General features: G+C 39.0%; 1 protein-coding gene across 9 annotated transcripts in view; it reads left to right on the top strand.

Annotated features, from left to right (window-relative positions):
• The window catches only part of nlgn3a (neuroligin 3a), a 154,008-nt gene that overhangs the window by 129,474 nt on the left and 11,832 nt on the right, over positions 1-12,702 (top strand). For all 9 annotated transcript variants that reach the window (XM_037675363.1, XM_037675366.1, XM_037675360.1 and 6 more), the window contains one exon: positions 3,605-4,394. In XM_037675363.1, the coding sequence (XP_037531291.1) occupies positions 3,605-4,394 (790 nt within the window). The remainder of the gene's footprint in view (positions 1-3,604; positions 4,395-12,702) is intronic.

The following is a 12,702-nucleotide window of genomic DNA, read 5'->3' as shown; positions in this document are numbered from 1 at the left end:
ACACACACACACACACACACACACACACACACACACACACACACACACATATATATATATATATATATATATATATGTGTGTGTGTATGTGTGTGTGTAGAGAGAGTGATAGAGAGAGAGAGAGAAAGAGCCTATATGATAGCAAATCCAAGAGAGGTGAAACACCTGGAGAGCTGGTGCAAGGAGAATAACCTTCATATCAATGTGAAGAAGATGAAGGCGATGGTCGTGGACTTCAGAAGGAACATTCACACTTACCCCCACAAACATAGGAGGATCTGCAGTGGAAGTGGTCTCCAGCTACAAGTACTTGGGTGTGCACCTGAATGACAACCTCAGCTGGAGCAACAACACTATCAGTCTGATCAAGAAAGCTCATCAGAGACTCTACTTCCTCAGGTGGCTGAGACGAGCTGGTCTGGGAGGCTCAGTCCTCACCTCCTTCTACAGGTGTGCAGTGGAGAGCATCCTGTGCTCCAGCATTAAGGTGTGGCATGGAGGCTGCACAGATGTTGGAGTCAGTCTCCCTACCATCACAGACATCTACACCTCCAGATGCAGGAAGAGGGCTACCTGCATCATGAAGGACCCCACTCACCCAGCACACACACTTTTTGCCCCACTCCCCTCAGGAAGGAGGTTGAGGAGAATTAAGTGCAGAACCACTAGACTGAGGAACAGCTTCTACCCTGAGGCTGTTAGACTCATGAATATCTAACCAGGAGAATCACTGTGAAAAATCACATCATGTTGCTGCTGATCTGTTTCATGTTGCTGCTGATCTGTTTCATGTTGCTGTGTTCATTCATGTTCATCTGCTCACACAGACTCATGTTTGTGCTTGCTGCTGTTCAGTGTATTGTTTTTATGCTATTTTATGCTGCTACTGCTTGGTGTATTTTTATTTGCATTTTTCTTAGTTCATATCTTAGATCTTATTCCTGATTTTATTTTACTTTTTAATACTTTTGTTGGATGTAACTGGGACCCTGTGTACATAATTTTGTTCCACCACCAAATAAAGAACATTGAATCCTTGAAGAGGGAGTGGTGGCACAGAAGTTATAGAAGGCAAGCCTGTAAATGAGAAGTTGCCTGGTTTGAATCTCCTAACCGTTACAATATAATTTGGGTGGGAAAGCACCCACATCTACCTCCACCCACATTTGACCCACTCTGGGCCCTTGAACAAGGCCATTACCCACCAGCTGCTCCCTGAGCACCTTAGTTGTCAGCGCTTTCCTACACACGTGGGCTGCAGTAGCTTGGTGATCTGTGGTTGCGTCAGTAAGGGCATCCGGCGAAAAATAATCGCCAAGTCTTCTTGTGAGTTTACTGCCTGAGAAAAGGAGCAGCCGAAAGAAAAAAGTAGCAAACCCACTGGTGACATTGATTTTGTCAGCCAGTTTGAAAAGTGGCCACCTTCTCAGATTTTTAAATTGTCAATCAGATAGAATTGTTAGAAACACACTTGGGAACATCTAACCGTTCCAAATTTGGAGCTTGTGTCACATTTTGCACTATTCTTGTGTCAAATGGGTTTTAGCTGATCCAGTACAGAAAAACTCCCCATGATCCTTTCACTTTTGTGCCTGTGAGGTGAAGTTCCTTAACAGGTCCCTTTTTGAAATGGCTTAGGTCATATTTGTGTGACAGATTGCAGATTGTGAAGCGATTCACCAGGGTCACTTGCGAGGTTCCACAGGGTTCAGATCTTGGTTTGATTCTATTTTCTGTTTACATGCTTCTTTCAGATAACATTATCAGGAAGCAAGACATTTTTTATTGCTACTCTGAGGACAGTGTTATTTTTAGCAGTGAGGGCAAGTTATTCTGAACGTACTTTAACTCTGTTACAATTTATATATTTATTCATTTTATTTCATCGAGATAATCTTTTTTCACTGTAAATGTGTTTACTATGGTTTGTGAATCACATAATTTTTAAAACCATCTACTGAACAAACACCAAACAACCATCTAGTTTTAAATAACACATGTTCTGCTGACTCTTAGTTTAATATTTGTCAGTTTTCTTTGAAAACAGGAGACTAGCAGTTTATGATCTTCTGTTCAGTTTGGCCTTTCATTGTGTCTCACCATGCTGTACTTCCACAATATGAAAATGTGCAGTTCAGGTCCTACTGCAAACGTAGTGAGTAGGAGTCTAATTTCATTTACAGCAACCCACCCACAAACCTTTGCAGAATATTTCATTTTTGAAGTAAAATAAAACAGACTTCTAATTTTAATAAAACACATCAAATACTATAAGGATTCAAGGATATTTTTTATTATCATACCAGCTCACATTTGCATGTTTATGGTACGAAATTCAGACTCAGGTCCCAGATCAAGAAGCCTAACAAATAAATAAATACAAAAGAGTATATATATATATATATATATATATATATATATATATATATATATGTATGTATGTATGTATGTATGTATTTACTGGGTAATGTTGGGTTTGTGTGTTTTATGACAACAAAAAGGAGAATGTGTGTCTATAATTAAACCAAAATAACTAACTGTGTAATTTGTTTGACATTGACAGTAAAGTTCTAACTTATGTTACTGTTTGATGAGTAACATAACAGATGAATATGCTTTTGTATTTGTTTGAATGTTACCCATCAGTCAGAGCACTGAAGTACATATTTTGCATCACTGTATAGATACGTTGAATACGGTACTGCATAAACAATGGCATGTGAGTGACTTTTACAATGTTTTCATTCAATGGATTTATTATATGAATCAACTACTGCTTCAATCTTCTCTGATTCACAAACTGCAGTTGCTGAAGTGACCAACATAAAATTTATTTTAAGTAGCAACTGAAAAGCTGTGGAAATAATTGCCTTTTCATGATTATAAGCCAACACTTTGACCTCAATTGCCATGTTGTACATATTTCTTTCAAACTTTGTTCTAATCATTCTTAGACTTAATTCGAAAAGCAACATATCTTAAGATTCTTGATATTCAGGCTGTTGATGTTGCTAATCAAGAATCAAATATTGACGTTTGAATGTGATTAGTGGATACCGAGAAAATGAATCAGATGCACAAAGTTTTAAACAATCTCTAGTTTTGCTTTAAATCAAACTGTAGAACGTTTCAAGCAAGACAAGGAATTCATATGCTTTACAGTATCGATTGTTTTTGCCCGTTTTGATGGATTGCTCTGTTTGCAACAAAGGTTATTGACCCACACATTTGCTTCAACAATACACATGAAATGAAGATTTTAATACAACAAAAATTTCTAAGATAGCACGTCTCCACGGATGGAGAAAGACAGTCTGACAGACAGATTGCTGATTTGTCTCCCTGTCTGGGAGCTGTCTGAGAGGCCGGGCCATCTGCACATTTATTATCGCAGCAATGATTCCATTATTGTTCTGTGTGGTAACAAGGACTCGCTCTGTCTGGCCTTTGTTTTTCTTATCTTCCGTCGAGCTGACAGCCCCCTTTTGATCATAGCAGAAACAAAATTAACATCTTCATGTAATATAGTGCATAAATGAATCATCATCTTTAATAATGACACACTAAACAGCCTCCTATCTTTTCTTCCTGTGTCCTTGTGCAGGTCTGTTCCACCGAGCCATTATTCAGAGTGGATCAGCCCTCTCCAGCTGGGCGGTGAACTACCAGCCGGTCAAGTATACACGTCTCCTGGCAGAAAAGGTGGGCTGCAACGTTCTCGACACGTCAGACATGGTGGATTGTCTACGGAAGAAGAGCTCCAGGGAGCTGGTGGAGCAGGACATACAACCTGCGAGGTACCACGTGGCCTTTGGACCCGTGATCGATGGTGACGTTATACCCGATGACCCAGAGATTTTGATGGAGCAAGGCGAGTTCCTCAACTACGACATCATGCTGGGGGTCAATCAAGGCGAGGGGCTGCGGTTCGTAGAAAACGTGGTGGATTCCGAAGACGGCGTTTCTGGGAACGACTTTGATTTCTCTGTGTCGGATTTTGTGGACAGCCTGTACGGATACCCGGAGGGAAAGGACACACTTCGGGAGACCATAAAGTTCATGTATACAGACTGGGCAGACAGAGACAACCCAGAGACCAGACGGAAGACGCTGGTGGCTCTGTTCACCGACCACCAGTGGGTAGAGCCTTCGGTGGTGACGGCTGATCTTCACGCTCGCTATGGCTCACCAACCTACTTCTACGCCTTCTACCACCACTGCCAGAGTCTCATGAAGCCCGCGTGGTCAGACGCAGCCCACGGGGATGAAGTGCCCTATGTCTTTGGAATTCCTATGATTGGTCCCACTGACCTTTTCCCCTGCAACTTCTCCAAAAACGATGTCATGCTAAGTGCTGTGGTCATGACCTACTGGACAAACTTTGCCAAAACTGGGTGAGTAAACTAATAAGCTTTTGGAGTTTTTATTCAAGACAGAGGCCACAGCTAATCTACCTAGCAAACTCAAAAATGGCTTTAGCTCAGTAAATTTTATAGATATGTATCTAGAATTTGGCAGTTGCTGAACATTATACCCAAAAAACAGTCTGCTAGTTAAGAAATCCTGTGAGATTTTTGTTCAAAACTTTGACTTTAACTGTTGGAGTCAATACTGTAGCATGGACACACAGGAAGGGTTTTATTATCCATCCATCCATTCCATTCCATTATATTTTACCCGCTTCTTCCATTTTGGGTCACGGGGTTGCCGGTGCCCGTGTCCAGCAATCACAGTGCGAGGGGTGGGGTACACCCTCGACAGGTCGCAAGTCCATCACAGGGCTACATAGAGACAAACAAGACAAACAACCATTCACTCTCTCACTCACACCTAGGGACAATTTAGAGTTACTAATCAGCCTAACATACATGTTTTTGGCATGTGGGAGGAAACTGGAGTACCCAGAGTTTTATTAAATCTCAGGAAATATTAATAGGATGCACCTCTACAACTGGTTTACCTTTGGAATAAACATAACTCCAGATCCAAATTTGGTTTGGTATTAACTAAAATTAATCCACACACATAGTCTGAACTCTTACCAGATTAAAAGTGTCTTTATTTAAGACTTTGACATGCAATGTCATGTGATGTGCATCTATTCAAGATCTGCTAGTGTTTTGCTTGTTTGTTTTGCTTTGAGTTGACTAATACCTGGCAGACATTTTTAAGCAAAACTACAGAATGGTATTTTTCAGCAACCAATGCATCTAAATTATTATCGGGCATAAATGTCTTTTCAATGGGGAGTGGTAGCGCAGAGGCTAGAGGAGGTGAGCCTGTGATCAGAAGGTTGCTGGCTCGACTCCCCAGACCGACAACATCAAAATGTTGATAGGAAAGGTGAAACACACCTGCCTCCAGCATCATTTGCCCCATTCTGGGCCCTTGAGCAAAGGCCTTAACCTCCACCATCTGCTCCCAGAGTGCCTTAGATGGCAGCTCTCTGCTCCACACAGAGGGCTGTGGTAGCGCTGTGGTCTGTGGTTGTGTCAGGAAGGATATCCAGCGTAAAAACAATTGCCAAATCTTCATGCAAGTTAGTTCACTGTGGCGACCCCTGAAGAAGGGAGCAGCCAAAAGAAGAAAAAATAAAATAAAGATCTGTTCAATTCTATATGACCGGACACTGCTGCATTGCAAAAGACTTATATTTGAAAGTGGCAGGCTCAGATTATTACTGTAAGGGTTTTCAAGATTATGAAAAGAATCTCAGCTGAAGCCTCCCCAAAGGAAGAATTGCTCATTGAAATCTCGTGGGAGGTGAGATATGTCAGGAAGACAGCAGTCTACACATGAGTGAGAGGTGGCTGCAATGGGAAGAGTGAAATAACGTTACAGAATTGAAGGTTTCTTCGTACTGTAATGCACAGCTTTCTAAAACCCAAACAGAGGTTTATGTTTGTGCTTTCTCCAGAGAGTGGCAACAAAATGTTAAGTTGCATTGCATAAAGCTTTCACAGATTGCCTTTGGGGGACTTGTGCATGCTGAAGTTGTTTTCTGTCCACAAATAGATGTGAACAGGATGGCTCCTGGAAAATAAATTAAACCAAGGAATGTCTTAATTCACCTGTCCCACTATAACAGTCAATGATGTGCAAATGTGACTAATAACTTATGTAAATAGTATTTCCTTAACTTCATTTCATGTAACATTGAAGGGAAGGTGCAGCCAAAAGAGAAAGAAGTTAAACATAACCAAAATTAAGCTAGCATTCCTAAAATGGATTGCAAATAATTTAAAGGGATTGACGGGATTTTTTTGAGAAACAACTCTCTCAAAAGTGTAATGCAGATGTAAAAGAACACTACATTTGCAAATATTGCTGTGCTTTTGCATGGTGCTGTTTAATTCCTAGTTGTTTTCTCCACCGATCTGTGTCTGTTACTACATGGGCTGTTGAATGTATCAGTCCAGCGGAAGTGAAATATACCTTTAGACTGCTCTTACACACTGATCAAGCAGACATATTTTCAAAAACCACACGAGATTGACATCCGCATGGTAACAGTATCAAAGAGGTCCTAGTTAGGTTAGCCATTAGCCTAGCCTTAAGTCTTTTTCTGACTATTTTATGTTAAATGACAACTATTTAACATAATATCACTTTTAAAATCACCAGACTGTCCCTTTAATGGTTAACCAGTCACGTTTCATTATTTTCCTCTTTACTTAATCACATAAGTGCATTGTTTATCAAAACCTAAAGTGTATGTAATATATGCAACACTAGTAGACAACCAGTTTCTTGCCCTTGAAGAAACAGAGTGAGTTTGATATTTCGTATGCATAAAACATAATAAACCATCTGCCTAACATTTGTAAAGAGCAGTGCAAACAAACAAGCGTGGACCTTTACTGAAAGTGTCACGTTCTAGGGGTCATTACCTGAGTTGTTTATCTGATAGATGGTTAACTCATTAAAATAATCTGCCCACAGGCTGCAGTGTTGGTCGCACACTCAGGAGGTGATTTAGTTTCCTTACTGCGCAACCTTTAGCTCTTTATTGTACAGTTCACTGTATGCTTTCACCATCAGCACATTCATTAATTTTTAAAGAATCAAATAATCACCAGCAGCCACGTATTTAGAAATGACATTGACAGTATGCAGCAGAAAATGCCAAACAAAAAAATAATAATAATAATAAATCCCTGCTTAGATTAGAGAGGATTTAGGCATCTTGGCTCTAACAGAAGGAACATTTCCTCTCTGACTACCAGGATGATTTATACCAGCAGTACTTGGAAATTAGTAAAACCAGTGATCACACAATCCTTAACTTGCCAAGTTATTAATAGAACGTTTCAGAGAGGAATCCCATCTCGGCTGTGTTAACACTTCTGTGCAGGAGAAAAGAGGCAGCTCCAAAATGGATGGTGTGGCACAGAAAAAGCATTTTTCCACAGTGACATTATTTTATTTATTTGTTGTTGTTGTTATTCGGGGGAGTTTTTCGCTTGGACTTCTTGGGTTTCAGTCTGAAGGTCTGAGACATATTGAATCTGAGGAAGATTAAAACTCCTGCTGAGTGTCTGCTGTGCCATTAGTCAAGTGTCTGGGTTGAGCTTTCCGCCTTTCTGTACACTTAGGATCGTTAGGGTCTGTTCGTGTCTTTGACTTGATTTTTATCTTCACTCTCTCATCCGGGGACCCAAAAGACAAAAACTTATCAAGGAGGAATATCAAACTCTTGCTCTTGCATTATTGATTCCCTCAGCTTAGGGCCAGTCGATCACTCGTGCCCTGGGTGACCCTTTCCCCTGCTCAGTTTCACACACCCCAACCCCAGCCTCACTCATCACGAATCGTTTCTAACAACCTAAATTTAATTTGACGACTCCCATTACCAGAACCGTATTGATCTCATCCGGAGTGGGATGGTGACTGACATCATGTTCTGTTTATTTTATTTTGGTTTTGGTTTATCTGTCTTTATTTCTCCTGCCATCCATTTAGACAGCATTCACATTCAGTCATCTTGCTGCAAGGACCTTGAGCTCTAATGGCACACCATCCCATTGCAGATGGGCTGATATGGACTTTTGTGACTCCTAAAGGAAGTGCAGAGATCCGTCAGTGATATGCAGGTTAAACAGCAGCCTGCACTACCTGGCAGCCATCTCTTGTCAACACACAAATTCTAAAGTGAAGATTTATTCACTCGTTTATATAGTTTAAATTACTGTATTTAGTATTATATACAGGTACATTGGCAGGCAGATTAGTGGCGCAGTTGTTAGAGCTGTCACCCTTTAGTGAGACGGTCACCTCCCAGTCTGGGTGGTGGTTGCATGTTCTACCTTTGCACGTGTGGTTTTTCTCCAGGTACCATATTTTTTGCCATACACGTCACACCGCCCTATTTGTCGCATCAGTCCAAATATGTCTAATGAAGTGGAAAAATCCATAAATATGTTGCTTCGCCGTATATGTTGCATCTATTATGCATCACCGCTGACACGTCGCGTTTGTTACGCGTCAGCGGTGACAACCCAGAAATGTGGGCCGATGTGCCAAAAATCAATGGGTTGCCAAATAGCGGCCGCGGGAGCATGCACGGGAGGACTTTAATAAGAATAACAAGATTAACACTTAAAAATATTTATTTGTTTGCTTGAAATTAAAGTAAAGGTGTGTCTCAGTCTAACTTTTGCTTTGACGGTCAAATCAGCTGCATTTTCAAAAGCCGATATGCAGAAACTTGAACGCGCAGAGGGCGACTCACTGTCCATTTATTCAAAATTTAACAACATAATCACCTAAAACAATTATTTGCTAACTCGACTTTATAGTAAAGGTGTGTCTCAGTTAAACTTTACTTAATAAATGCACTTTGACAATCAAATCAGCTGCATTTTGCCGGGGCGGCGCAGCAAAATGAAGATGATTCAGTTGCTCCAGGCAGACAACAGTGGCAACAATGGCAAGCCGATTGTGTCATTAATAGCCACTTTTACCTATTACATGAGACAACGGCATGCCTTAACACCCTACTGCCATCTTGTGGCTGAAAATAGTAGTGTTTAATTTTTTTTAGTCAGAATGAATGAAAACTGTCATATGTCAGCCAAAAATTGGTTTATAAATATGGGAAAAAATTCATTAATACTTTTCTTCGACCTATAAGTCGCAGGGCATACAAATTAAGAAAAAAAAGTGACTTATTATGCTAAAAATATGGTACTTAGTTTTCTCCCATGGGCCAAAAACATGCATGTTAGGTTAACTGGTAACTAAATTGTCCCTATGTGGGTGGTAGTGTGCATGGTAAATTTTTTTCATTCGTTCAACCCTTTAATTAATTTGGAGTGTCTAAATTGTATTATGACTGAAATGTACTGAATAGAACTAGATTTTATGTAACTAAAGATGAATCCTAACCTGACTGTACTGGACTGAACTGGACTGTGTAGAAATGAACAGAACTAAATTGGCCATTGTTAGGGGATGCAATAGTTGCAAAACTGATGAATTAACAGATTATTTTCTTAACTGCCTTGACATATTACTGACTGACTCAACACTCAAATATTCCATTTTTGGTGGATTTGTGAATGAACCACTTCTAAGAAACTGATTTGTGCTAGCAGCAGCGCGTCCTTGGTATTCTTTTCAATACGTGAAGAAGATTCAGAAGACGTTTGCTCTTCGTATTATTTGTAAGATATTGACAAATGAATTCAGAGTAAAGTAGATGCAACAGTTTTAAGAATTTACTAAACAGAAGGTTTTCTAGGAAGATTTTCTGCTGCTTTACTGCTCAGTAACAACTGGACTATAGGACATCATTACCAGCTGCCACATAAACGAGTTGCATTTTCAAGCCCAGCGTACTTTGTACGATTAATTATTTACAAGCAAATAATACATTTCATTCAAGATTTTATGGTATATTTTATAGGTATCAAGCTGTAATTTGCAACAAGCAAAAATAGGTTTTTTTTTTACATTACCAGTTAATCAGTTTGTTTTCTTCCAAAAGTTATGCTCAAAATTGCAATTGTTTTTATTGGTCTTTTAAAACAATAAGAACTTGTATTGTTATTCTTCTTTTATGTTTTAATTTGAACAGAAACCAATCAAAAGAGCAAAAAAAAAAAAATTCTAGTGACAGAAAGAGAAAACCTGATGCTGTTTAAATATTTATTTTTTTTATTTTTAGTGAACCAGAAATCAATTTAAAAATATGCAAATGTTTTGTAATTCTTAGAGAGGAATATTTCTAAATCAGAACGAGCTGATCACACCTGGAAATTGGATCAGGTGAGAACTCTGTGATCTTCAGACTTTATTTAATGCGACTCAAATTGGGCCTGCTTACTGTCTCTGTGTAGTTTGGCTCTGTAATAATAAACTGAATCATAACAGCTGACTGCAGCTGTGTTGGGGTTAGATTAAATCTTAAAAGACTGACCCTAGCAATGCACGCTGGTTATCTCGTGGTGTCACCAAATTGTATCAGATCTGATTGTTACCATCTCAACAACCTCTCTTGATTCAGCACTACCTACTTGCAGTGTCTGCTGTCATCCAGACATTTCATTCACCCCAAGAAACAGCAAAAGTTGCTGCCTTGCATTTTTACCACTGACCCCATGTTAGTTTTGTATATTTTTGTGGTAGAGATTTATTAGGACTATAGGAACCTATTAGCTAAAGTAAACCAGTTTACGTCCATATTTATTGTCATTATCGCCCGCTGCTGAAGATAAAAGGGCATAACGTTGTCATCCTCATCACATACTTTAAGACAACATATCATGTGGGAGATCACATGGAATGGTGAATACTGTTATTTGCAAGCCATGGTTTAACCAAAATGATTATAACGCTGTCCCGTCTTAACATAAGATGGTGTTAGTGTAAACAGTGGCATGAAAGGCAGTGGGTGATATGTATTGCTTTAAGGAGTGCTAGTCGTATCCATCCCTCACATGGTGTGACTCATCACCACAGACTACAGGCGAATCACAGCTAGGCCCTAGAATGGTAAAGGGGTTGGGATTAAAGGCCTTTAATTAAAATTTAAATAAAATAAAAAATCTCTGTTTGCTGCTCAACATGATCATTTTCCTGCAGCTCATGAAACGAAATCTATCAACTTTCAGAGCAGGGAAAAGATGTGAGACATTTTCCCCAGAATTTGAAGTTCATTCCCCTCATTTAGACCCCACCAGGGACTAAAGATCTCTGCTCCAGCACCACCCAACCTCAGTTTGGCTCTGGAGGACATGCTTTTTAATTAAGACCCAGTTGAATTCCCTTCGCCTTATTGGCCTGTCCAACAGCGATCCTGCCTATGTCTGTAAAGCAGGACCCCCACCCCCTTCCGCCTTCCAGATGTTTGTAATGAGCCGACCCAGATCTCACTTCCTGTCCGTGTGTCTAAATCAGCTGTAGAAACATGTGTGACATCGTGTTGAGACACTTGGGCTGCATGTCAACAGTGTGTATCATAAAGCTTTCCCCCCACCCCAAAGCTCTTCCTGTCTCCAGCTTTCATGTGTCATTTGTACATGGTAAATCCCATCCTCATGCTCTGCCTTTTTTTTCCCCCTACCGTGATAGCAAGGCATAAAAGCATACAGAATGTGCACGCTGTCAAATCATCTTAGTGTGTGCACGTGTGCACTACGAGACCTTTCTTTTCTGAGAGTTAGGAATGTTTCAGTGGCTGGGATTTATTTGACTATGATTCTTTTTTTCTTCTTAGAATATTTATTTTGCAGTTTATGCAAAAACAATTGGACGGGGCTTTTGTTGTTGTGAATGCTGACTCAGCATTTTGTAGTTTTCTAGTTTCTTCTGTATATATTTTGGATTCAAATGTCTTTGGGACATTGTGCTATTCCCATATCGGAATATTAGGTTGATCAGAAAAAAGGTGCAATAACCTTCAATTTTGTAGCTTTTATACTTGACTAAATAACGTATTTAACGCTGGTGAAAATGAAATACCCAATAAAAATTCATTGAAATTTGTTTGGTTCTATCAAAAAAGTTGGTCTTTTTTAAATCTAATTCTGCATTTTTGCTCTTTTTTTCATTCTTCAGCTAATTCTAGTTTATAGCTACCCTTTTGCTGGTTGAAGTAGTCAGCTACAGTTTTGGTATTATTGCTTTTTAGACACAGCTTTACTAAATTAAACTTTTAATTATGATTTTGTTCATTTTAGCTTGAAGATACTAATACTAATACTATTTTGTTCTAATTCTAGCTCTGAGCTACAATTTTGCTAGCTTTTGCTTTTAGACAGCTTTTTGCTTATTTTATAATAATAATATTAATAACAATAATACATTTTATTTGCTATTTATTTGCACTTTTCTAAAAACTCAAAGATGCTTAATACATATTATGAGATTAATACATATTATGAGATATATAATGATAATTTAGTTCTGTTCAGCTTGTTTTAACTTTAACAATTCAGTCTTTAACACTTCTTAAACAGCTTAACACTTCTTAAACAGCTTAACACTTCTTAAACAGTATTTTCATAGTAAATGCAATTTGTCTAGTTGATACAGTAACTTTTCCCATGTGATGTCTCAGAAACTGCAGCTAATCGACATGTAGCAACAAAGATTAAACACTTTAGAAAAGTGTTGGTGAAAATCCCCACAAAAATCAGTCATTAGATATAATTAATGTTGTAAATGATTTTTTATTCAACTGTGCATTATTTATATATA

This window comes from Nematolebias whitei, chromosome 4 (assembly GCF_014905685.2).
Source record: "Nematolebias whitei isolate Nwh7 chromosome 4, NemWhi1, whole genome shotgun sequence".
Lineage (NCBI taxonomy): Eukaryota > Metazoa > Chordata > Actinopteri > Cyprinodontiformes > Rivulidae > Nematolebias > Nematolebias whitei.
This window is presented reverse-complemented; position numbering and strand designations above follow the sequence as displayed.